This window comes from Eleginops maclovinus, chromosome 10 (assembly GCF_036324505.1).
Source record: "Eleginops maclovinus isolate JMC-PN-2008 ecotype Puerto Natales chromosome 10, JC_Emac_rtc_rv5, whole genome shotgun sequence".
NCBI lineage: Eukaryota > Metazoa > Chordata > Actinopteri > Perciformes > Eleginopidae > Eleginops > Eleginops maclovinus.
Window position 1 is genome coordinate 7,514,316 of NC_086358.1, and position 27,890 is coordinate 7,542,205.

Consider the following 27,890-nt stretch of genomic DNA (forward strand, 5'->3'; position numbering starts at 1 on the left):
AAGAAGCAAAAATGCCAAGTTTCATTACTATTGCAATTTGTGGTGGGTATATCACTAAAATGACTTGCCTACAGGGGGAAAAATAAAGAAAGAAGATTATTTATTTATCTAAATTATGTGTGTGTTAATATAGATGTTATGCTCCTTAAGATGCAACAGCATGCACTCTAATACTTGTGTGTGCATTGTTAAATCAATACAGGACATAAGTGGATTCAAGAGCTTTATTATTGGTTTAACTTGTCTGATGTAGGAATTTTGCAAATTCACATTAAGTATAGTACAGTATATGTATTAGTATACAAGGAACATTCATTATTGTACAATTCATTCCTGGTGCACTGTCCGACTTGCTTCTTGAGCTACATTACCAGGGCTTTTAAGAAACATTATCCTCCAAACAGTCTTTTAGTCCCCCACATCTTCCCTGAAAACCCTGCTGCAGGACTCCTTCGTTTCTCGCAAGTGCAATATCATGATGTGTCACCTTCAGTTAGTTTTAACTGTACACACAATTCAATGTCTGGTCACTAAATAAATCTCTCAAATCTATCAAACAAAACAAATACTGTCCAAGGAAAATAACATGTATCTTCAGAGATGTGAACTACATCTCTGAAGATAGTAGTGAGTTATTGTACAACAAACAAAGAGCTTTCAGGGAAGGTAGTCCTGTAGTTATGGCTAATATTTAACATGTCTCTCAAGTTACCCATCCTTACTGCTTATCTACCAGAATTATATTTATTTTTGTGTAACTCTGTTGGTCTGAATTGACATCGATAAGGTTGTAGTGGTATCGTTCTTTTCATTAAACTCTTAGAAAGAAATCTAATGTTTTCCAAAATGATTGACTTTCTTTACAGTGCACTCCAAACTCAGAGTATTATAATGTTGTAGAGTTGAGTTTGTTGGGACTGTACATGTGTCCAAATTGACAATTAATGCTGATTAGTCTTAAAGGAAAATAAAAACGTGTGATCCCTATTCATGTCCAGTGTTAATGACGCACTGCTTTCACACATGATAGTGAATGATTATATTTAACAGTACCTCACACAAACCTTCCTTTTGCCCTTCTTAAACTTTTCAACTAGGACAGCATTGATATTGTAACAACGTCCCTTTCACATAGATATTGTACAGTACAACTAAAGAGAAACTAGAAAAAATACAAATTATTAAGTTAAAAAATGACAACTGAAGTAAAACATACCGACAAATATGGCTATAAACAACGAATATAAAACATCAGCGGACACATGACATAGTTTGCCAGGCACTTGTGATGCGAAACAGACCTAATTACATGTTAAAGTACTAAAATCTAGGACAACAAGAGAAACATAATACCATTTACAATTGTTATGGGTATTAAAATACTACAACCCTTAGAGAGTAGAGTGAGAATACCTTCATTTAAAGTAACACTACAGCATGACGCTCAGTATGCTAGTGGTTAGTAACAATATACAATCTGTACCTGAAAGCAACAGATGAAGTTGGTGGTATAGGTACAACTGCAGTAAACTATCTGCTCCTTCTATTATTTTACCTTAAAAAGAAAACAAAAACAATGCTAGGTGCTCAGGGTTGTCACTTGGCAGCATAATAATAAACTTTCAGTAAGATTTGACAAGTTCAAACCAAATAGACACAACATGCTTATACTTAAACAAGCTGACCTATGTTAATGCAGTTCCTGGGTTTCACCTTTACATTTAAGTCATCCAAACCTCTTTCCCTTTACCTCAGTCCGATCATCCCACATCCTTTTTATGTGTCCGCTGACGTGCCTTTCATCCAGAGGTCATTGTCGGAAACAATAAGGAAACAAGAAACCCTTGTTCTTTATTTCTCTGGATCATTTCCATCTCTAATTTAGCCGTTTGAAAGATTGCCAGTCGCAAGAATCACTGATTTGGATGAACACAGTGTCTGTTGAGGGTGTAATAATAGGTGTCATATTGATGCAGGTGCACATTAATTCTAGATACCCTGAGAAAACGAAAAAGATAGAAAACCCTGGATTTTTGTTTTGAATCCGGATTTTTTTTCTTGAAACTTGTGTACCGGCTGACATGAGTTGCTAGTTTCTGCATGCTGTTTACTGTAAGTCAGCATCCATCGCACATGTTGCAAATTATATGGATTCAAGACATTTTTAAGACCGAGTCACCTTATATTGGCTGTTAATAATGGCATTAAACAATATGTGCTACCCTCATGAGTGTTGAATACATTACATGGCAGGATCTGAGAAGAATGCAAATGTTTATGGGAACTTTGCCTGTGTTTGAATCGTGCATGCATGGTTACATATTGTAGGTCTATGTGTGTATGTATGGTCAGTATGTGTATGGTGTGTGTGTGTGCTTGTCTGCCTTTATACATACAGTTACATAGTTGTTCATTTTCTGGGTCAGTCTGAAGGAGTCTGTGTTGGAGCTCCTTTGTTATGCAGATGGGCCCTGAGCACATAGAATAGTTTCTCTTGTTGCCTCGCTCAATGACCTGCCCCACAGACCACCGAGTTGGTCCAGCCAGCACTTCCTATAGCACTTGTCGGAAAAAGGAAAGAGTCTGCTGAAACCTTTAAGTCCAGATGAATTTCTCGCAGCTCAGTGTCGTAAATCTTTGCAGAAGGAGAACAGGTTCAGTTGAAACGCATCGTTCCTCCGGTTGTCATTTCCACATCGGGCAGCAAAAGCCTAACAAGGCATGTAAATAATGTTGCTTGTCAGGTATGTTCTGGAGTCGTTGTTCTCCTCTTTGGTAACATAGATTTGCAAGGTAACATTTAGAGATACAACACGCTATCACTGAGGACTATTAATATTTAAGAGTGAAGTTGCAGGGGATCAAGTTGTTGGGATATAAGAGCCGGGGACCCATGTGAAAGTGCCAATGTCTGCTTCGTTAAAAGTCAGAAAATGGTAAACTGGATTGTAAATTCAGGCTCCAAAATTAAATCTGTATAGCCAATTTCCATTGACACAGGCTTTACATTGTGTGGATTTAAAAAACAATTATTGATAATGATTACATCCTAAAGGGATGGGCTTAATACCGTACTTTGGTATTCATTCAGTTTTTTTCTTCCCCCATGATTAAACTTGAAATAATTCCCCAGGACTTGTGGTATTTGACTGCTGGCTTCACGAGGGAATGGCTTGAAGCGGTTCTAGCATGAATTATATGGATTGAGTGTTGCCATGGAATAATTTTAAGGTTAAGGTGGTTTTGCTCCCTCGCTAAAATCACACTACAGAAGTGGCGGTGGGCTTTGTAGCACTCGGGCTCAGCACCAGACTCTGGACGATGTCTTCGCGGTTGATTTTGCGCAGCGCCGTGCACAGCATGTCGATGCTGGCGCAGTCCTTGCTCGCCCAGTCAGACAGGAGCGCTCGGACGGGATGCTCCTCCTGCTGGAATATGGCGATCCGCTCCTCCTCGTATCCCAGGAGGCCCGCCAGGTTGCACCAGTCGCTGTCCTCCATGTGGTTGCAGTCGTCTCCTTCGCTGCCACTGAACAGCAGCTTCTCCACCTTCTCTCTGGTGTGGAGAGGAAGGAGCAAACATGGCTCTTCATCCATGTTGACAACTGCAGAGGTAAACAAAACAAGGTGACATTTAGTGTTTGAATTGATATAATCTAACAGAAAAAGACTGATTCCGGTCATGGAGTATTCTGAGAAATCCCTACAAATTACTCTCTGACTGACTAATATAGCACAGAAACGATTCCACCTACATCCTGACCGTAAACTCCTAAGTTGTTCGCAATTAAATGAAAAAGGGAAGTGATTGTGTCCAGCAGTGGCTCAGTCAGTCCAGCAGTGGCTCAGTCGGTCCAGCAGTGGCTCAGTCAGTAGGGGCTTGGACTGGGAATCGTAGGGTCGGCGGTTCAAGTCCCCGAAGAGACTTGAAATATGGAAAGTGGACTGCTACTTGGAGAGGTCCCAGTTCACCTCCTAGGCCCTGCTGTGATGCCCTTGAGCAAGGCACCGGACACCTCCAATCCCCCCTCCCCATTGCTCCCCGGGCGCTGCACAATAGCTGCCCACTGCTCCTAGTACTAGGATGGGTTAAATGCAGAGGACCAATTTCACTGGGTGTGCTCTGCTGTGTGCATGTATGTGACTAATAAAGAGGGTTTCATCCTCCGATTCTTCTTCTACATACATGTGGTAAAAATAGCACTGCACAGTTGCATTACATGAGCAATGAAAGCATATCTGACTGATGAGAAAAATATGCTTCTTTGTCCAAACTGTCCGACTGTCAAACGGAGTCAACAGCAATGATTGCTTAACACCAAAGTTACCTCCACATATCCCAAATATTTCCACAGAGAGAGCACTGCTTTTTGCCTTTTTTCTCATGCTTACGCCACATTGTTTCCTTTCTTTTCCATAATCTGGGCAAGCATGTTGTTTTAAAAGCCCTGAATTCTCTCAAACTGGTTTGTCAGGACAGGACTGAAAACTGCCAGGAGACTGCCAAAAAAACAAACCCTTTGGCTGTCAGTGTTGTAATCCGTGTTTGTGGATTTGCTACAGTATGTTTGAAAGGTCGTATTCACAGTGAAGCTAGCAGACGCTTCATTCCTAAGGGGAAATTCTTTACTTTGGACTGTTGCGGTGGGAAACTTCAGGGTGCCGCCTGTGTGTACATTTGCAGAAAAAGCCATCAGACTTATTGTGGATTAGAAGAAAGTCATTAGCACAGTATTCCGTGCCAAATAAACACTTACCTATTTGACAATTTAAGCATGATTGTTTGATTAATGACTACTATTGTATTTATTGTTAAGATGGGAGTGTCCTCTATTTGGGTACAGGTATTAGTGTGGTACCTGTCTGTGCCTGAGTCTGGCCCTGCTGCTCCTGCAGACTCTGGGTGTCCACAGAAATGCCACTGTCGCTGTGCAGCTTCTCTCCCTCCGGTGACGGGGTCTGGTTCTGGTTGGCTGTGCAGTTGTTGGCTCCTTGCTTGTTCTGCTTACAGCTGTTCCACCTGAGCAAAGGGAACAAGACGAGAAGATAAACTAAAAAACATTTATTTTAAGTCATGCCTCTGGCCCATCTTTTAATTTAAAGTATTTACTCTCTTTGAGGATACATCCGGCTCTTCAGATGCTGAATGCTCTATGATGTTCACCAGCAAGTGGTTAACTTTGCCTGTTGGGTGCTGGTCATGTTTTATTTTGTTTTTAGCTCTCTCGCTAACAGCTGCTTGCTACGGCGATAAACTAATCTAATGAGAGCAGTGAGGGTGTGTCATAACCTCAAGAAAATGATATGAACCAAAGACATCAAAGCATCCTGGTTAGTATTGTTTTGGGACCTAGACCAGGGGTTCTCCACCGCGGAGTCAGGACTACACAAGATTATGTTGTATACATTTTCCAAAATGAAGGGCAACTCAGAAGTACTATATTGAAATCCAGCAGCGACCGTGAGGTATCATGAGGCATCTTTCGTCTTACTGTGTGCTTTTTCCTCACCTCTTAAAGATGATGAAGGCCACGAGGCCGACTACAACGGCGGCCAGGATGGAGCAGTAGATGGGGATGAGTTTGTTGTTCAGATGGTAGATCGGCTCCTTAGAGTCACCATTACTAGTGGTGGTACTGGTGGGGGTAGTGGTGGTACTGGTGGGTGATGTGGTGTCCGGAGGGCCCTCTGGTAGGAGCTCATAATCGAAAAAGTTATCATAGGGCGCCGTGAAGTTCGAAAAGAAATCGTCAGAAGCCGTCAGAGCTGTGAAAATGAACCAAAACAGCAAAGTTTAGGAGCTGAATCACCTAAAACAATAAACTGAAAGAGACTTAATCTATAATCAAATCAAAAGAAAACATTTTCTCACAGACTTTAAAATGGCAACACGGAGAGAAAAAACCCTGCAGGCTAAAGGTTGCCCCACAATCAGAAGCAGCAGATGGAGGAACATACTGTAGACTCTCTGATACGCTGCAGGATACTTTCAGCTAGAAGATATGATTTAATTATATCGGATAATTAAATATGACTACAAATATGACACTAAGACAGATCTTGATGCTCCTACTACTTTTTCTACCAGTGTAAACGTACATGTTCCTCATGCCTGCAAACACATACAACATGCACACTCTAAATCCCACATCACGCGGTCATTTCCCTTCCTCCCCAGTGACCCATTAATGTAGGTAAGAGCTAGTATGTCCATCCAGTCCTGGCCACTTTCCCCCCACCATTAAAGCTAAGCAGTCGTGTTCGCTCCTCACCGCGGATGTAGAAACCTATCCTCGCCTGTCACTTACTTACAGTTACTCACATCGTCAACAGGAAACCATCTCGTTGGCCTTCAAGGGCTGTAAATATCTCGGGAGAGCCACTGAGCCATTTCTCACTAATGAGGTGAAAACATTTTTTATGAGAGCTTATTTGGACGGATGTAATTGAGCGGCTGTGGGGCTTTTAGCTGAAGGAATTATAAAGATGTGATAAGTACTTTATGGCGACACCAATATGCTGAACATCCTATTAACTTATTATGATAGATGTCCATCTTTCTTAAGCCTGAACCTTTAAACTCATTGATTTTTCTCACTAAAAATGAGTCTTAAGATGATCTTAGGGTCATATGTTTTCTAAAGCCCAACAGGAAAGATGTTTCCTTGAAGGTTTATCTACTTCACTGTGCATATCCCAGTTTTATTTAACATCTGACCCTTGATAAGTGTTTTGTTTTGTTAGAAGTATTTCTAGGTCATATAGTCCATGCAGTCATATACCTATTTTAAAGTCTAGGTTGAGTTAATCATAGATGTCTCCAGGAATTTCCTCTGTGTTTTTTTTTACCCTGGTGTAGATTGGACATTTTGGCATTTTTAAGTGTACGTCCTGTCATTTACTATTAGGTCATGCAGCATGCTAAAACACACACATCTTTTGTATGTAATGTTATTTAACGTTTGGAACTTTGAGGCTTTGGGTTTCTTGCAGTAAACTTAATTTAAATCCCCCTTATTTCTGTTCTCTAAATCCAGACATTTATTGAAGTGTGTTGTTAAGCTTTAGAGGACACCACAATATACAGTCAATGCAATCTCAGGATGGAGATTTATTTAGAGTGAGTCCTTATAAATCAATCTGGTCATGGACATTTTATCCTGGAATTTAAAAGATGATTTTCGTAATATTTCCTTCTTAAGTCTAACAATGTTATGAGTGCAATACTAAATAGGTGGCACCCTTTTATTTTAAACACCAATAATATCTGTTAACAAAGTGCGTAAGTAACACAAAATACAGACACCCTTCTGATTTATGAAGTGCTGCGTATCAAATTCCTTCCCATCCTCCTCAGTCTCCCCCCCCCCCATAGACAAACACAGACACATACAGACACACCACCAGCAGCACCATAGCTTGTCTTTCTCTGCCCCTCACTTGAAACCAGACACCATTCATTGACAGAAATCTTCTTTGTCCGGCACAAATGCCCCCTCCTCATCCTTATCATTCAATCCTCTCTCTATCCATTTTACCCCCGGCTTTACTTTTGCTTGCTCCCATCAGGCATTTCCTTTTCTGTCAGTCAGTCTTATGGTCATTTGTACGCAGATTATTTTCTGCATGCGTCTAGTGAACCCCTCCACTGATAGTTAACGCAACATCATTGTTGTCTAACCTTTTTGCTTATATCTTTTATTTATTTAGTTCATTAACCATTTATCACATCCATCCTATATGCTTTACTCTGTGCATTACTGTGCTCTCCTTCCCTATATGAACAGTTAATACAGGGCCCTAAGTGCCTTTACTGAACCTCTCACATCGAATTGTCTGGGCTTAGAGGGGAGTGACCTGCTGCTGCTGTGCTCAGCGGTTTTCCACTATGCAGAGAGCCCAATGGTTACTGGACCACTTTTATTATGTTTAGACATCTTAATGATCGACTCAAGAACAGCTCTCTTATACTGTACCTTTGAGTCACTAGCTATTCGAATAAAAACACCAGAACCATCCAACCAAGTATTGCAAAAATAATCTTCAACTTCAGAAAACAGTGTACACAAACATATGCATTTAAATGAAAAACAAGACTTGTAGCTCTGTACATTTAACTACTAGTATCAGGGGAAAACTGAGCATGGATGATTATGACCTCATTGTTTGCTCATAATGATTGAGCAAATTCCTTCATGTCTTCTTCTGTTTTCAAGTTTATTTTTTTGTCAGGTATTCAAAGTTTCCTTTCATTTAGAAATGCTTTTGATATTCTTGGGCAGTTTCTTTTTATTTTATTTCCCTTGTTGTATGGACTTTCAGTCACCTATATCTGACAGCTGTACCTTTCTGGATCTAGTTCTTTGCTGTCCGTCCTGCCCTCCAAATTGCAACAAATTAAAAAGTCAATAGCGCATGCATTTAAATAAGGATCAAAAAATATGTTGCAAAGCATGGAATAGGATTAATTGTAATTCATCATGCCACAAAAGAACCTATTCATTCCTAAAATGTGTGTTGGCATTTGTCTTTTTCTTGGGAAAACCACGTAAATCCATATTTTGTGCAATTATAATACAAAGATTTTACAAATTCGAGATGCATAGCTTTCATTGGATAAAAATGATGTGGATATTTCGTGTTTTGTAATACAAATAAGAATGGCTATACCAACATGAATGTTAGTTTTTATTTTCCTGTACTTAATAAATGTTTATTTTCTTCTACAATACTCTATCTCTGATCCCATCACCAAAATAGGAGCCACACAGAAACCTCACTGTGCTTTCATATTGTGTTTCTTTTTTAAATAATAGGAGTGCACACTTAGAGGAAATGTGTTACCAGTCAAAATGTGTCTGTAACTTGTCATTGAACATTAGATCATAAAAGGAATGTCAAAATTAAAGGTTCAGTCTACTGTAACTGTGTCAACAAACTTTTATTGTATTCATTGTTGAACATCATTTGGTTGTTAGTGAAGATTTGGGAATTTTCCTCCTGGGTTTTTCTGGTAATGATTAATGTGTAACTGGAAATTTGGGCTACTGGAAAAGTGTAGTTGCCAGGATTAGATGTGTAACAACATAGAAAAGTCTTGTTGAAAGAGTGTGTGTGTGTGTGTGTGTGTGTGTGTGTGTGTGTGTTCTGTAGCGGCCACGCCTTGCGTAAAACTCGTCATTGAAACCTCTTTGAACAGGTTTTGTTGCTGTTTCCACATCATATACTTTAATAGCTGACTTAGCAAAAAGCAAAATGGGGGGGCTTCCGACAAACAAGTTATTTTTTTAATAATATGTTATTACACCTGAGCACAGCCGTGATTGCTGACAGGACTTGCCCAACACCAATGACGTTTTACATCGATGCTAAGCATTCCAACAAGTGCAAATGAAGGGATTAGTAAAGATTACGAAGAATGCTGTTACCCCCGTTTTCTTGATCCATGTTGAACATTTGTGATTTCCTCCGGCCCAGCATCAATCACTTTCTCCTTTCTCCTTGAGGCCTTTTGGCTCGACTCCTACCTTGCATGACCCATCTCATTTTCCTGCCAACGTGGTCCAGATGGAACACACCCCTGTGTGTGTGTGTGTGTGTGTGTGTGTGTGTGTGTGTGTGTGTGTGTGTGTGTGTGTGTGTGTGTGTGTGTGTGTGTGTGTGTGTTTTCTCTCGTGTTCTGCGGCAGAATGTGATCAGCACTCGTAGAGGTCAACCAGAGAAACCCGAGAGTGCAGAGGAGTAACTGCATCGCTTTTATCGACCAGGCCTCATTCTCAGCATCTGTTCTCTCTCTCCATATCTTTCTGTTCTGCAGCTCCCTATCCTCTTCCTGTGTGCTGGGCTCATTGTCATTTATTATCCATAACAGATTTTTCTTTTGTTCAGTTTCTGGTGCCACTTTTTTAATCAGTTATAAATTCCAATCAGTCAATTATCTGTACATAATCTGGCAAACTTTCTTCTTGTTTCCTTATTTTAAAAGAGGCTTCTGGTTAATATTTGTATTTTGTGCCTCCCAACGGTGACATGTTTACATGCTTTAATTTCCCAAAAGTACAATAGGGCCCCTTGAAGACATAAGTACAAATAACAATACAAACGTATGTTAAATATAAACAGTAAGTATTAGAAACAGTAGCCTATCATGAATGAACAGCATGATAGAGCAGTGCATCTTAATGATGTGTTTGCACAAACTCAATGCCAGTCAATTTACACATTTTTGTAAAAACATTATATCTTAATCTCCTGAATTTTATGTTAAAAAAATTGTAGGACTACAAAAAAAGCTTCTACTTTGACAGACATAATCCCTTAAATGAGCCCACAAAACTAAATGGCATGAAATTCCTTCTTTATGCCACATTTGGGTGATTAACTCTAGACCACTATGGCAGTGAAAAAAGATAAATATCGCTGAGGAAAAGTCTTGGCAGGGACACAATACCCTACCATGCTATAAATCCTTGAGTCCCGGGCACAGCGTTTGGCAAAGAATGAACGGCACGAGCGAAAGCGCAAGTGTTGTGGTCACCCTTGCACCAAAACACCCACTCATGCCAAATCACCTCAAAAAATGTACCCAGGAATGCAGAGGGGAAAATTCCTGGGGTGTGGCAGGCGACTTCAGGAGTCTGAGTCACAGCCACAAGGGGTCAATTCTTGTTTAGCAGCAGAGAAGGGGTCTCGGTCAACTTTAAAACTCCCTTTATTGTTACAATGCTTGTACTGTGTGGAGTAGGGAGCAGAAGGGTTAAGAGGGAAGGTCAGATGTGGACGTAGAGCTGAAGTCAGTGGAGATATGTGTCAGTAGATGAGTGAAGACGAAGCCATAGCCATACAATGAGTGACTGTGCAATACAAAGACTGGGAATTGTTGAGTCTGACGGGTTGGTCGATTCTTCACGGCTATTGATGTGAATGCTTTGGACGCAGGAAATCCGAAATGTCGATGGCATTTTACCCTATTTCATTTGTCTTTTTCGCTTTATCTGTCGGATGCTTGCTGGAATGAAAGGTTTACCAAGCCCCTCCCACGCACTGTGAGTGTCCAACCATAGCTAGGCTTGGTATGCCCGTCAAGCTTTGGAAATGTCCAAATATTGAAGCGGTTTTTCCTGATTGATAAATGATATTTAATGGATGGAGAATTTTTGCTTTTAAAAACTGAAATTTAAGAGAATGTTTTAGAAATGGATTTAACTGTTTGTCTGCTCTTTTGAAAACTGCACATGTTAGCATTTATAAAGCCTGTCTTGCTACCTACAGTAGTAGCTGTACTCTAAACAAGATACATTTGATATTTTATTGAGCTTATAAAACAGCTCACAGCTCATTGTAGTATGTCCGATTTCCTCTGGTGATTAAATATTAAGGTTGAGGCTAACATTGTGTTTCTTTAGTATGTGCTACACTGACCAAGGGTCAAGAGCCTTGTTTTGTCTACCTCTACCTTATCAGCCATTTTTAAAAGAAATTGATCAGTAAACATGCCACTTTTATCATTTACACTGCATGTGTGCCTCTTTTTCTTTATTTTCTTATCTCCCTTCCTTTGTGCTTATGGCTCGATTTAGTTCAACTGCTCTGGCCCTGAGTGCAGTGGGCATGGGGCTAGTTAGCAGATCACGCTTTCTGATTCCTGGCGGGAAGCCTGTCGATCATTAAGGTCAACCAAACTCAGGAAGGAAACGACTCCCTCCTCCTACTCACCTAGAAATTCAATAACCAAATGCACTTGGTCAATCACCTTCCCCTCCTCTCCCCCCTTTTGTTTCCTTTTAACTGCACCCACTCGACCTTCATCCTCCCATATGCTGTCTCAGATCTGTTATATTCAATATGTCATCATATTGATTTCGATCTGTGCGTAGGAGAATCGGTGCCCATCTGCATCTACATGGCCTCTTGTGTGTGTTTTTGTGTCTCATATTTGAGTAACATCTTTATTGTGCATGAATTGTTATAATTACTGCATGATGCAAACCTCAACCTGTTACCCCTGCTGCCAAAGGACTAGAAAGCCAGATTTTGGGTGATAGGTCAGGCCACATATGTGCGTCAATCTCAAAGAGAAACAGGGTTCGACAAGTGAAAACCCATGTTTCCTCAAGCCTTAAGGTCTCTGAGCCAAAACCTCAGGCTGATAAGAACTGACAGCGACTTCTCTGTCAAGCATTGCTCGTTCTACTTCAAACATGGTGTGAAATGCTTTTGTCCCAGTGTGTTGACATTGGCTAACCAAGCGAATTTTGAAAGTGCATTTTTAAATATTCTCTCTGGGATTGACAGTTATTACCCTGCGATCAATTGAGTAATTACCAAGTCATATAAACCAGTTTATTTATACAGAAACAAAGGTGCTGCCTCATTTATGTTTTATATGCAAGTTTATTCTTTTATTAGAATGTATTAAATCATTAAAGTGTAAAGGTAATGACTGTGGGAAAAGAGTCCTGCAATTGAATGATGTTTAGGAAACCAAAGTATATAGCTAAAGATTGTTCAAGTGTTGCTAATGCCTTCAAAACTATACCTATCTATAACTAAATAAACATAAGCTTACATAGACCTTTTTGAATGGTGTGGTTGCTATACTATTTTATTAATAGAAAACGTGACCTGGACAAATTTCATTTTATAAAAACAAAAGTCAGTCGCATATGCATATACATCATTTCTAGCTGTCAAAGTTAACCCATACAGTATTGGGTTGTCTTGGTTGTGTTAACACAGACGATGTCACTTTGAGGGGGCAGATAATTAGAGAGCTAACCAACTGCACTTGTCTCGTGTTGTCGTGCCCCCTGAAAGGATTTGGGGGGGGATTATGCTGCGCTGTTTAGCAGACATCCCCAGAGGAAACTCATACTGCCTGATCTTTCCACAAAGACCCCTCTCCACATACAATCCATCCCTGACCTTCAACCTCTGACCTTGCTTTGCGGCTTCTAGAAGAGGGGAAGTTATATCACACACTTGATAAGCATCTTGCCTTCAGACCCTCAACTCTGTAGGTCTATAACGTAACAAAGTCTGGTCCCTATAAGCATGTTTTAGCATCAGAGAGATGAAGGGAGTCTGTTTTTTTCCTCGTAAGACTCAAAACAAACCTCTAATCCCTTTTTAAAGAACAGGGAAATTGAATTTTCACCCAACATAACAGCTGAGCTTGTATCCACATAAAGGGGAGATTTCTCTACTAACCAAATCAAATATAAACCAAATAATAACAGCAGTAACTCCAGCTTTCTTTCTAAAGATAACCTACACTACAGTCAAGGTGGTGTTCTTGTTCCTCCACATTAACTATGTTTCCAATGTCTCAAGTTACGACTTGTATGTTCTGGGGCAATGGCCTTCTCCTCGCTCTCCCTCCACCATCTTGACTGCTTTTAGCCTTCAGGCTTGTGTCGCCTGACTCCACATCACTAATGGATATAGACGTCTGGCAGCACTACAGATTTGTAAGTGCTGATAACGCTTGTGCTTCGGTAAAAAGATTACATAAGAAATAAAGAGCAGAATATTGGGTTAGAGTTAGGAATAACATATGATGATGAAGCCCATACACAGTGAGCGTCGTGCCTGGAATCACAGCAAATTCACATTCATCATGACGCATACTGTATTAGCTATCTTACGGATGTTTTAGTATTGGAGCTCTGGCTCCTTACATCTTGATATTGGATGAATCATCTCTCTATCCACCACGCTTCTTTGACAAACCACAAGTTGAATCAAAGCTGCATTAAAGCATCATCCTCAATGGAAGATGTTTTTTTTTACAGAAGAGGGGCACTTTGTAGAAAAACATCAATACATGTTGTGTCCACTTCTGCTTATTAAATAACATCTTTTGTTTGTGGGATTTTCCCTGTGTTGGACAAAGCTGGGCAGACGCTAGGCAATTTATTAATCTTTCATGTTGCGTTTACTCACAGTACTTTTCTAATCAATATGTGGACAGCCAATATATACCACTTGTAGAGTTTGATTAATCAGTTACGATGTGTTTGATAAACAGTGTAAAAAATGTCAATAACTCAAAGTAACAGAAGTCTTATAAATGAACAGTTTTAAGTTGAGGTCTGTTTCTCATTACATTGCTTTTGTTGCTCTGCTCAGCTCTATTGTTGGGACAGCTTCCCACCATGTCTAATTTTAGATCTTGAACATGAGAAATAAGAAAAGTAGAAATACCAAGAGACACTATTGTTTATTATACAGACTCTACTGATTTATTGTATTGACTGACCACCAACAGCTTTCCTAGACACATGACTGAACACAGCACAACTTCAGAGGGCCGGTCTTCTCATGAAGCTGTTAAACAAAGCTGAATATAGTCTAACCCTTGGGTGTCCAAACTTTTTTCACCGAGGGCCACATACAGAAAAATAAATGGAGAGCTGGGCCACTTCTAGAGGTGAGTATTGCCTCATAAGTTAAGTTATAAGTTAGTAAAGCAAATCAAATGCAGGTGAATAATGCGCGATACTTTCAAATGGTTTAAGGAAAGAACAGCCTACATCCCGTCCGTCTTTAGGGTTCATTTATTCTGTTGGCAGCTCATTCCTTAAAACAGAAGCCTCAGAGTGCTGATAATAAGAGTAAATATGAAGGTTACATTTCAAGCTTGTTATAGAAATAAGTTATTGCTTTTTTTTTTATCAACTAAGATTTGATAGAACATGTTTTAAATTCTAAATGACTGAATTTATTTTAAATTGGGCTCATTAATATATCTGAACATATACTGTATTTGAGAAGTACAATATAAGACATGCAGAAGTTTAATCTGTGGGCCATATTCCATTATACTTTTAGAATGTGCTGAGGGCCGATTCAAAAGGCCTGCGGGCCGCATTTGGCCCCCGGGCCGTAGTTTGGACACCCCTGGTCTAACCAGTGGCTAACATTAGCAAGTAATAAGAAAACTTTAGACTTGCATTTAGAGTTTTTGGTAGAGGCCTAATGTATTCTACACCTTTAACTGACCATCTTTATGTTGAATACAACCCAAACTGATATCAACCACCCATCACCAAATTGCGAAGTGTGTCACTGGGATTACTAACGTCAGCAAATCTAGTAATACACTGTCAAATTTGCACGAAAAACACAGTAGGGTTCTGCTCGGTTTCCTACTTGGGTATATTCCAATAACATTTCCTCAAAGATGTTGTCAGAACAGAGAATTGCAGTGCTTCTTCGTTCAAATCAAGTTGAATCCGTACAGTGTCATCAAACTACAAATATCAATTGATATGTGCAAGATGTTGACCCTTGAGTCTTTAAAAAACACAAATCCTCAAGTGTGACTTACATTAAACTCAAAGTGAGGCATAACATTTCCGAAACAGAAGGAAACAGTCAGAAAAATATATGAAAGCCAAATCTAAATAAGTTTCACTGTCTGTTTTACTCATTACTGACTCCTTAAAGTAGCCCCATGGGGTAAACTGAAAGGCCTCATAGTGCAGAGGGGATCATGGGAGAGGCACAAAAGACCCCCTTCAGCCTGAGACTGGCTCTGTCTTCACACTGTGATAACAACATCCTCCAAACCGCTGCCCCAACAGACGGCCTGGCTGATCAACAGACTCCTTTTATTGTCATTTCACAGAAGCGTTGATTTAATCTGTGAGGCATCAGGTCATTGGAATGAGCAGTGACTGCAGCCATTAAGAATTTGTGATTTGGATTGTGATACACACAGGGTGCTGTGCAGTAAAAGAAATTCAGAGATGTGACCTCCTTCTAAACCTCTCCATGGAAAGAGTGTGGTCTTTGTATCTGGATGGGATGAGTCTGGGAAGACAATGAGACAAGCTTTGGCATGGCATTTAGGTCTATGGGCCCACAGTGTCTGTAGTGTTGATTATGTGGTCTTATTATCCGTAGAGAAAAATATGTGCTCATATAATTCCTTTTCAGGGCCATTATGACCCCGGGCGATGCTCTTCATCATTCAACTTTACTGGCCCCTGAACAGAAGTTCATGGTAAACTTGTCCAGTGTTTTGATAGGGTCATCCCAAAGCCATTAGCTAAATATCTGAGCGATAAATAATAAATCACCGAACGAGTGAATTAAGTGTCTCGTTAAATGAATAGATCAGGTTTCGCGGAATTTCACTTTACCTCATAACTCAGAGTGAAACAATCCCATGAATGCTTTATTCATGGATGAAGTTTATAGTGCGATTAAGTGTTGGACATGCTGAACTGAATTGTTAATATAAAAGCGCCAGTTCACACAAGTTGGAAAAGACATAAAGATACAAGTGATACTTCATTTTACCAATTGTATTTTTGCATTTTTTCTATGAATATTACCATCTATTTACTTTTACTACATGAATATAAAAATGTATTCAATGGCACTGCTAGCTGTTCCCCCCTGTTTCCAGTCTTTGTGCTAAGCTAACAGGCTACTGGCCCTACCCTCATAACTACCAGACTTATCTGTTAGTGGTGTCCTTCTTCTCATTGTCTTTTTGTAAAGACAGCCAAAATTCAGGTTAAAAGACACTCAATGTAATATAACCAGGTCCATGTGGATGCTGTGGATTTTATTACATTGTGATTATGTGTACACTTCATCGTGAGCATCTTTAAAGCTAATTGTCTTACCTTGACAAACGGTATCAGTCTTAGAAGTGCAGGCCGTCAACACTATCCCTTCATCGCAGGTGGAGCAGGGGATGCAGGGTTCCCGAGAGCTTTCCTGGTCCGAGAACGTGTCGTCGTCGCACTCCTCACACACCGTGTCATGGTCAAAGTCGCAGCTGAACAGCATCCCCTGGCCCTCAGGACATTTTGTGCAGTGCTCGCACTGCTGAGACATTTTATTCAAATAGTAGTTATAGTTGCACACACAGGTGGCGTCGTTAGTGTCTGTGCAGGGCGACTTCATGCGGAGCAGACCTGAGCACACTGTGCAGGGCTGACACTTCTCTGTGTGACTCGAGCTTTGTGAGAAAGTTTCACCTAAAAGGAGAGGGAAGAAAACAGACTTTAAACTTTTCATCCAGAAGTCTGACTTTAGTTTCATCAGACATCATTTGAAACATGTACAATATATGCACAACAATGTACATGGTTGGTTTCACTCCTGTGTGGAATCTCTTTTTCCTTTTCAATTTAGATTTAATACTGTCTCATATTGTCTTGAGATGAGATGCACAAACCTAGTGAAAATGATGTTTGCATTCCACTCATTTTGACTTTAAAGTGTTCTTCCTTCTACCTGAATACAGATTTTGAGAAAGTTTTTCATGCTTTTATCTCAACATCTTGGTATTTGTAATCCTCCCTCCACTAATTTAACATCCCCTCTCACAAAAGTCCACCTGAAATAAAGGCAAACCCTGCAACTAGCTTTTCTGGCGCGTATATTTCTGCCCAAATACTTTGTATACCAATACGCACCTTAATCGAGGTACTCACACATTTCTTATCTACTTTTATTGAATCTGTTTTCCCTCTTTAATTACAATTTAAATATTTTAGTCAGATGTGTATATTGTGTTTTTAAAAGCAAAATGTTTAGTTTATAATAGGATGATACCTAGGCACCAAGCGTAGTTTCTATTTCTAAACTGTGAAAGCATTTCTGTGAACAAATTGGGATTCAGCTTTCCAAAGTCACAGTAACACGGAATGATGGTTATGTAACTGCGTGGGTCACTTTTGAAAATAAATCATATAAAATACATTGTTTTTTTTCTGATGATGATCATACATAAATCACACGTGTTTCATAAATGCTCCGTCTACCTGACAGATATATCTGCAGAGAACGTGATCAATATTTTATGTTTTATAGAATTGTGTTTTGGCTGGATAGGGAACTGGGAAACACACTAAATTATGCAGTGTGTGTGTGTGTGTGTGTGTGTGTGTGTGTGTGTGTGTGTGTGTGTGTGTGTGTGTGTGTGTGTGTGTGTGTGTGTGTGTGTGTGTGTGTGTGTGTGTGTGTGTGTGTGTGTGTGTGTGTGTGTGTGTGTGTGTGTGTGTGTGTGTGTGTGTGTGTGTGTGTGTGTGTGTGTGTGGTCAGTTAGACTGAAAGTATGACCTCAAAATCTCTACAGTATCTCTAAACTGTTGACAAACATGATATGTGCACCACAGTTATCATTTATTTGAAAGTGAAATACTTTTGAAGAGATTATAAACTTAATATCTTTACTTTTGAATTATAACTAGGACACAATAATCATTTTGATAACGTCATTAGGTGTGTAATTGATCTACTGATAATTTGAACTGTTTTGGGGCAAATGTCCATTACAATTTGCCCAAATTGTTGTGCCAACCAATAGTCGAAATTCATTATTTATATATTGTAATAAGTGGCATGGAAACCCATTTTAGCAGGTGGTGCTGAGTCATTTTTTTAATCTACTTTTTATTTTTTAGTTTAGTTTAAGCCAAACCCAACTAAACTGAGGGTTTTAGGAGATAAAGGGGTTTGTGTCACATAGCATATCAAGTTTTCAGTCTCTGACTCCGGCCCACCAACCACAGCGAGCGCTCTGATGAAGCAGAGATTAAAGCAGAGATGAGGACAGATAAACTGACAAATGGAGACTGGGTCATTTGAGATGAATCTATCTTAAATTGGTTTTTTCCAATGTGGATTATTTTACATTTTTGTTAAATTATGTCTTTAAGGAGAAACAGCAGTCCAGTCTTACACTGTGAGCCCCCCCCCCACTATCCCCATTATCTCCTTTTCCACAAACAGACACACATGCTCACACCACCCTTACCCCCGCACCCCACGAATGCTCTCAGAGCCATTAGCATAATGCCATGCATCAATAATGCAAGTCAATACATTAATAACGCTAGCCTGCAGCATCGGGGGGGGGGGGGGGGCGCTATGACGAAGGGGGAGGGGGGTTACAGACATTCTTTTCCTGGCTCAGCATATTGCACCAGAACAGTGCTTTCATCTTTAGTCAATTGAATCCTTTTGTTTTTAACACGGTGTTTCTCCGACAGGTCTTTTTCAGACTTCTCCACCAGTGACTTGTGTTTTGACTCCCAGCTCTGGTCTTTGGGCTTAGGGTTAGCAATTTGCAAGCTTTCACACTTCTGGTGTCTTTTGGCCAGTTCCTCTTAGTACCTCAATAATGGTTCCTTCTTCTGTACCATTAGAGTGCCCTTCTTCGCCCAGCTCTGTTCTTTCTCTGAGAGGTCTTTTTCCTACCACCCTAGAACCCTTTGTGATGTTATTACATATTGATTGATTTGTCATCACCCATGCAACACAAACATTCTAAAACAAGAATGTTTTCATCGATTGCTTCTTTTTGTAATTCTAACGAAATTTTGAGAAAATTCTCAAAAACTCACGATAGCATTCCACTGATTCTCTTGACAAACAATCCAGAAGGATTTTTACATCGGATCTTGGATTATTGCAAAAAATAAACTCTGTCTCTAACACATGTTTATGGTACTTACGTTTGTTCTACAAGATAATCTCTACATATTAACACAACTGTTATGATTCTTAAGGAATAAATGTTGTATCTATAAGTAAAAATGTAACGTTAAAAAGGAGATATAAAGGAACTACAGCACGGTCACATGACTTCAAGTCACAACCGCTAAGATAATGCCTGCAAATGTTTGGCTAGTGACGTTAAGGAGTTTTATTAGGATCGTGTTAGCTTTTAAGCAAATAGAAGCTTCAGCCATTCACAAGTGGGGTATTTAGTTTATTTCCTACAACATCACTTAGAAAGCTCCTGCTCACATTTACCACAGACCTTGGTATCTTACCAGAAACCAATTTTAAAACCTACTGAAGTTGAGACGAGGGAACAGGAAGTGCTAAAATGCTTACTCATTTAAGGGTTTTAGAACTCACCATTTTATACTATACTTGCAATTACGTTTTAAAGCTTAATTAGAGCTTCTCTTTGACAGTAATTTAATTGTGGTGATGATTGTTCTTGTGCCACAAAAACATGTTTAGATGTGAGGGATAAAATCCATGAACAAATTAGTGTAAACTCTATTTAAACTACAACATGGTTTTACAATTCCTAGCTATTTTTGTTGAAATCTCTAATAAACTGAATTGATGAGCCTTGTGATTATGTGGTCTCTGGAAAATGAATAGTGCTAAAGGACAGGAAGAGAAAGTGAGCAAAGACAAATAAGGACAATGACTGTGTGTGCGTGTTGAGTAATTGTGTGGGAGTTGTGTGTTTGTGTTTGAACCATTAGCTGTTGGCTGAGAAGTTGTCTCTATTCCAGCTGTACATGCTCTGTTTCATATCAACCCATCTGTTCATTCATCCAAACTCGTACATGTGTTTCACCCGACCCTTGTTTTTAGCACATCTGAGTCCCTGTTAGCTATCTGTACTTAATGAAGCCTGTACACTCACTGTCTGGACACCACAGTCTGTCTGTCTCTAGAAATGCATGATCCTATCAACTGTGGGCAGCAGGCCTGAAACAACACTCACACACAAACCTACAAGACATATAATGGGTGGGAGTTGATGTTGAAACATAATTAGTAAGAAAAAAAGTCAGACATAAAATTTGAATAGTTTCATCTCACCTCCAAAGTGAAAAAGTGACATATGACAAAGATGCAAATTCAGTTTTCATTTTCTAAGTTAAGGAAATGGATACTAAAATCTAATTTAAAAAAACAAGTGCATTTAAAACGATTGGTCTGATATAATCACGATACAACTTGCAGAAACACTCCGATTTAAAAGCCAAGCTGCCATATGACAATAGTGACCACATATATTTGTAATTTCTCAACATACATTTGAAAAAATGGCTGCTTGAACACCTATGCTGTAGCTACGCTGTACAGAAATGCAATCCTTCCTCCGTTTGGTTGCAGATGAAAGGATTCAGAGAGGTGTGCCGAAGATGCAGTTTCATGTGTCAGTGCAAAAGCAATCATCTCATTATCGGGCCTAAACTTGAGTAGTACTATCTGCAGTGGAAACCAAATGAAGACCTGGTACCTAAAGTGAAACGAGTCAAGTCCTGCAGTAATAATGAGGTAAGGCCAAAAGTAACTGACTAACAACCGACTGATGTTTGAGACTTGTTCTTGTAATGCTTTTTCACATGCGCACTGCAGCTGTATCAGCTTGCATAACTGATGTAATCAATATGTTTGTTCCATTCTTAAAATATCATTGTGATGTTTCGGATGGAGCGTTGTATCTGCTTTGCATTTCTCTTTTTCCATGAGTGTGTCTGGCCTCATGACAGTTTTGAGAGCCTGCCACAGCCTGTGTTTGTTCATGTCTTAGCAGAACAAGCACTGAAGAGAGAATGATAGTTATCACCCTGTAAGCCTTCATGTTGTGCAACACAAAGCTGCAACCACAGAGACACGGCTCATGTCATTATAAAAATAACATTAAACCTGAAATTGTTTTTTTTTATTTTATACATTTGTGATGAGCAGTCTAGGTCTTTTTTTTATCTTTACAAGGCAACAATATATGATAACGATGTAGCTCCTGATCTGAGACTTCTAAAATCATAAATCATTCCATGTGAAAATATAAATAAATCATTTCTCTGTCTTTATTATGAATTCTCCCATGACCTTGAGTCTTAATACCTCTCCGAGTGCGAGGCTCCTTGGCTCAGGGATTTTTACAACCACTTCCTCGCCTCAACGCAGGATAATCAGGGAATTCATGAAAGGAAAAACTCTGGGAACTGTGCAGGAACTGGCTGAGGACCAACCCTGGACTCTGCAGGCTTAACTGACCTTTGACCTCACATAATAACTGTTGATTTGTTTCCACTGCACTGAAGCAGCAATATACCTCTTGCTGAAGATGCTTCATTGACCATCTTTGTTCTACAGTTTACAAAAATAAAAACCACGCCTTTTAATCCCAGTGACAAAACAAACAACTTGTCTGATACTTTTTTACAGCAACAACATTTTTTAGCTGCTCTAACTCTTGGATCCTCTCAATACTGGTGTCCTCATGAAGTCTTACTGTTCAGCACAGCTTCTCTCCCTACATGGTAAGGGTCAGGAAGAGGGCAGTAATGCTGGACCACAGATAGGTCCAGCATCTATCTATCTTTTCTTCCTGCTGTCTAGCTCAATAAGTCAAGGATTTATATTAAGGATCTGCACAATAATGGATCCAAACTGATTTTAAGGTGTATTATGTTTAGTCATTTTAAAAACTTGGATCTGTTTTAAGCTACACTAGAGGCAATTTCAGGCAGTTGGTAAAAACCCCACAATATCTAGAAAAGATCAGATGGATTTCAGTGAAATTATTTTGATGATCCTCTGACTTTCCACTAAGCTCACACAACCATTCTCTTCTCATTGATAGCCATAAAAGGAGATGATGGACTTTATTACCTTGGATGATCCCTTGCATGTTCATTTAGCCCAGTACACAGGAAACATTTTTTTTAAATCTTCAATACCCAGGTTTGTAACCAGACTTCTTTTAATCAATGTAATTTTCATCAGCCTCAGCTGTAATGTATTAAGTGCCTTTTGCAGAGAGTGGGTGTATGCTCTGTTGCAACGTCTGCTGTCAGTTTTTAGTTTCTTTGTTGTTGTCTTTTGTTTCATCTAGTTTTCTCTGAGATTGTGTTATTTTTATGACAAAAAACATAAGGCATTTCAATAGCATTACCCTTCTGGCAATTTTTTCAGCTTTGTCTGTCTATCAGCAGAATTTAGTAAAAATTGTCTCAACCTGAGGTTCAATAAACTTGGGGGATGGGACAGAAGTGAAAACAGGACATAGAGAGGGACAAAGTGTGTGTGTGTGTGTGTGTGTGTGTGTGTGTGTGTGTGTGTGTGTGTGTGTGTGTGTGTGTGTGTGTGTGTGTGTGTGTGTGTGTGTGTGTGTGTGTGTGTGTGTGTGTGTGTGTGTGTGTGTGTGTGTGTGTGTGTGTGTGTGTGTGTGTGTGTGTGTGTGTGTGTGTGTGTGTGTGTGTGTGTGTGTGACAGCTGTTTTTTCTGTTACTCACTGTCCAGGCAGGGGGCGCAGACAGTCTGGGTGCGTTCACAGGGTTTGAGGACGCCCTCCCCGGGCGGACACTTCACACAGCATTCTCCGGTTGCCGTGAACTGTCCCGACAAACAATCCTCCTTATTAGCCAGAGCCCCGACCTGCCAATCACAACAGAGATCATTGTACGTGGGACAAGCAAATCAACAGTTACATTCAGCAGCATCCAACAACAATACACAAAAGACCCTAATCGTTGTTGTCTGCAAACACGGTATTTATTGTCTAGAATTTTAAAATGCAAGCAAAGCAAAGATGTTTTTTTCTCTATTTCCAGATGCCTGCAGCAGATAAAAACGCCCAGTACTTCATGAGAAACAACTACAGAAATAAATACTTTGTCTTTAATCATCCAGAGTCTCCTTACAGGTTTACTTTGGAACCACTAAAAGTCCCAGCGCAGGGAACGTGCAACAGGATTCAAGATAAATATAAGGGGGTGTGAGATGATTAATGGGATGGGAAAGAAGAAACTGCTGATTTCAGCGACACCATACTGTAAATTGTTCTGACTTCTTTCTCTGTTCTGTATGCGCTTGTAAAATATATGGGGACTTTTTCTTATCGAGCTTCCTAAACTACTGAAATAAAACAATCTAAGGATGAAAAACTCTTTGGTTGCACTGCTTACAACACTTTGAAATGATGTACTGGGATGTTTGATGTAGGGTTGCAAAGAAACCCTTTTTCTATTTTCTGTAAACTTTGATGAAGTAGGGGTTTGCCCTCTGACACCGGGCCAACGGAGACCTGTCTTTAATTCAATCCAGATACCTGAGGAGGGATTGTTTTTATTTATGAGGTTATTTTGTTATCCTGTTGACAGCAAATCTCTAACTTGTTGACAGACAAGACGCAGATCAAGGTTTTTGATCGAGGATCTTGAGTAGCTGGCCTAGGATTTTAAAGTATATTGCACTCATGTGAATCATTTTACTCTTTTGTAGTTTCAATAGTTTCCAGATCATTTTACCTGCAGTCGAGCCGTTGCCACATTTAATGACATTTTGAGGTAGGCCTGGGAAATATGGATAAATCATCAATAAAATGTACAAATGTCCTGCATATTACTTTAAAACTGCACTCATAATGCACTAAAGTCCTTAAAATATGGAAATATATTTTATTTGTGAAGTGTTGTACAATATAGCTCACAAAAGAGTGTTAGAAAAATGTGTTGCCATGTTTTTATTTCATATAAACAATATCTTACTAAATTACCAGAGAAAAAGCTATATCTTGATGTAAGTGTAGAGGTGGTGTGTGTGTGTGTGTGTGTGTGTGTGTGTGTGTGTGTGTGTGTGTGTGTGTGTGTGTGTGTGTGTGTGTGTGTGTGTGTGTGTGTGTGTGTGTGTGTGTGTGTGTGTGTGTGTGTGTGTGTGTGTGTGTGTGTGTGTGTGTGTGTGTGTGTGTGTGTGTGTGTGTGTGTGTGTGTGTGTGTGTGTGTGTGTGTGTGTGTGTGTGTGTGTGTGTGTGTGTGTGTGTGTGTGTGTGTGTGTGTGTGTGTAGGGAAGGGAAGGCTGAAGGCGGTATGCTCGGCATAAATCGCCAAGGTTCAGGTGTGTGTGGAATGCTGCTGACAGAGACAGGAGCTCTAAAAAACATCAAGTGTCCCCTCAGGCACTTGTGAATCAGCTGGCAACTGATGTGTGTGAGTGAATGTGTCTTTGTGCACACACGTCTCCCTCTTGCCCTTGATGATGTCACGGCCCATACACCTTCAAGTGTACGGTATTCAGTTAACTACGATGTGCGTGTTTAAAAATGTGTGTTAAGCTTTGTGGGGGAAACTTTTGACTTGAAACATTTCGTGAGACAAGCCTGATATTATCTGAACAATTCCTGAAACTATCCTGTTTATACAAAAAAACACTGGGGACCTTAAAAAGGTTGTTCTCCCCATGCAATTACTTTCTGAATTCTGAATATATCTCACTAAATATACACAAAAATGCTTTTCAGAAATATATTTTCTTGTAAAGTTTACTCTTGAGATTTGACGCTTCAATTAAATAAAAGGTTTGTATTTATCTGTATTTCCTCCTCACCTGTCCCTTTATTTCACCCTCTCTACCACACACACAGCTTATGTAACAAGCATTAATTTAGAGATGGATAAAATCTGTCATCACACACGCTTCCCCTGCACTGCCCCCTTATATAATGTACACACCCATCGGCACGCATAGGTTTGCGCAAACACATAAACAGCCTCACATGAACAAACCTGCTCCAATACGACTCACTGAAACTTTTGAAACAACTCCAAGATCCGGCGCTTGGCTTCTACTTAGTCTTTCTTTGACCCCATTCTAACTCCGGGTGAGGGTGCAACACCAAAGCATCTCAAATGTAGAAAACTCAGATTAAAGTGCAACACTAATGACTGCTAAATGGTGCATACAGATGAATTACAGGGTAATGTAATTTGAGCAAATAGCTGGTGGAATGAAAGACAATAATGCACTTAGCAAGTTCGAGCTTGAATTGTGAGTTTCCTGTAATTGGTTTCGAGATGGAAGTTTGGGATTTCAACTTTTGTTAGCCCAACTCCCTGCAGCTAGGAAGAAAGCAATCACACACACATCAACAATCGCATACTAAAGCATGCGCAGGAGCATCTGGACACATGTCTCCAGAGCAACCAATCCTACTAATGCTGCAGTCATTTCTCTGTTGGAGGCAGTTAACCTCTGGACCTGAGCTGTCAGCACTCATTAAGCCATTACAGTTCCTCTATGCCAGCCTTCCTACAAGCTGGGCCTTATTTAAATCCAGCCATGGATGCTGATCACCATGGGCAATGACCAGTGGTGGAAAGTAACTCAGTAGATGTACTCTTGTACATTACTGAAGTATTACCGCACTACTATTCAGAGGTAAATTGTATACTTTACTCCACTACATTTGTTTAATACCTTTAGATACTTTGCCGATGTGTTATTAATATGAAATATAATTAACACTTAAATAAAAATGGTATATATTATTAGGAAAATAGACCAATTTGCATAATGAGTAGTTTTGCTTTCCGTACTTTGAGTATATTTTGATGCTAATACTCTTGTAATTTTACTTGAGTTATATTTGCAATGCAGGGTTTTCACTTGTAACCGAGTTTTCCTAAACTCTGGTACTTTACGTAAGTCCAAGATATGAGTACTTCTTCCACCTCTGGCAATGACATTACAGCTAATGCCATCCCAAACGATTCTGAATCAACATCTCTTATGAAGATGAAGAGCAAACAGACAGGGAGGAAGATTTGAGGTGAGAGGAGGAGAGGAAGAGTTAAGGGGGGGGTTGGTTTGGGCTGTTTCAATATTGCATGTGCTGAGCCAGCCGAGGATGCATAGCCATCAGTGGGGGCAGCTGTCATGTATCAGTGATGCAGCCTGTTCTTTAAACAGGACCTTGGCAAGCTGTGCAGTCCTGACTGGCCATGTCCTGTCAGATAGAAAACACACTGGAAAATATATTTCCTTCTGGGGCCTGCACAGCCTTGGGGAAAGTAGGGAGATGATAAAGTCCCCAGAGCTTCCTACATCCTCTCAAGATTTGTTGATTTCTGCTCCGACAGAGAAATTACAGTAAATCATCCTCGTCCGTTAACACATGGTTTATTGGCAAGCTCCTGCACAGGGGCCACTGTGACATTGTTATTGTTCTGCCGTCTGTAGGGCCACATGTAACTGAGAAGGGTGGAACTATACAGATCCAGCAACTGGAGCTATAGAGTATCAACCTGAATGGCTGCTGCATACATCCGCTCTGCACCGCCATGAGACATGCAGAACAGGTGCACTGAGTTTGATAGTTTTCAAGGATAAAATATCTGCTAAAAGATATTTCTACAAGTAGAGAACAAACTAGTGAAATGTAAGCTGTCATGAAGTAGGTGAAATCTCACTTTGGTGCAGGGGAAAGTCTAACTTTACAGAGATTTTCCGGGGGATTCCCTGTCAAAACGTGATAAGGCTGAAGGCTGGACGGAGGAAAAAGAGTTATATTTATATAAAAAGAAAGCAGGAATAAATAAGCCCCATTTTAATGTGTAGATGCGGAGTTGTGCACGTGTTAAGTTTAGGTCAGACATTTAAAACACTTCGTACTCACCACTCCGAGTAACAACGCTATAAACACGGACTGCATTCTGTATCTCCTTTGCATCCTCACAGAAAAGTCAATCGGATAAAGCGATGCGGGTCTCAGTCACTTCCACGTGAAATAAGCTCGGCTGTCATCGCTGCTGCGCTTTTTTCTTTCGAGTTGACTTTTAGGAAGAAGAAGAACAAGAAGAAGAAGAAGAAGAAGAAGAAGAAAAAGGGAACTCTCCAGGTGACTTCACACTGCCAAGTGTTTATCGCTGCGGGGAAATCTGTCAGTCCAGGAGCTGCTCGCAGGATCCAGTCTGGGAATACACTCGCTGAGATTGACCCATTGGATGATCGTCTCCGGTGCGCTTCTCTCCAACTGGGCTCATATGACGCTCAGCTCAAAGGCTTCAGGGAAGGAGCCATCTCCCTCTCCACGCCCACTGTGCGCGCACACACACACACACACACACACACACACACACACACACACACACACACACACACACACACACACACACACACACACACACACGCACACACACGAACCTGCTCTCTTTTTAAAGGGCTTGCACTGGGATGATCTTGCTCAGTCGGGAAAACCAAACTCCTGAATCATCATCTGCTAGTGGCTGACTGCATTGTGCCAACTGCCTTAACGTCTTACTTTATATAGATTAAAGTCTTACTTAATATAAATTATATGTATTTTGTTCTCCAACTTTCACTCCC

The 27,890-nt window shown here is 40.1% G+C and overlaps 1 protein-coding gene and 1 long non-coding RNA gene across 2 annotated transcripts; one reads left to right on the forward strand and one right to left on the reverse strand.

Moving 5' to 3' along the window:
* Positions 1-210: 210 nt before the first annotated feature.
* Positions 211-27,530, reverse strand: ngfrb (nerve growth factor receptor b). The gene is made up of 6 exons (XM_063892790.1): positions 27,181-27,530; positions 23,024-23,165; positions 16,640-16,996; positions 5,510-5,765; positions 4,859-5,019; positions 211-3,604 (listed from the first exon to the last, which is right to left on the reverse strand). Exons 1-6 carry the CDS (start codon positions 27,232-27,234, stop codon positions 3,261-3,263), a joined length of 1,314 nt encoding a protein of 437 aa, XP_063748860.1. The 5' UTR covers positions 27,235-27,530; the 3' UTR covers positions 211-3,260.
* LOC134870562 (uncharacterized) lies at positions 22,456-24,284 on the forward strand. The gene is made up of 3 exons (XR_010166582.1): positions 22,456-22,472; positions 23,031-23,189; positions 23,342-24,284. It is a non-coding gene; the product is annotated as an uncharacterized LOC134870562 (long non-coding RNA).
* Positions 27,531-27,890: the final 360 nt, after the last annotated feature.

Bases quoted from the DNA above. Each gene is read 5' to 3' on its own strand.
- ngfrb (XM_063892790.1), bottom strand. From the start codon at position 27,234: ATGCAAAGGAGATACAGAATGCAGTCCGTGTTTATAGCGTTGTTACTC. The intron at 5,766-16,639 runs GTAAGACAATTA...TCATTTTCACAG, and splicing joins GACTGATACCGTTTGTCAAG to CTCTGACGGCTTCTGACGAT. The intron at 5,020-5,509 runs GTGAGGAAAAAG...CCCTTTGCTCAG, and splicing joins GCCTTCATCATCTTTAAGAG to GTGGAACAGCTGTAAGCAGA.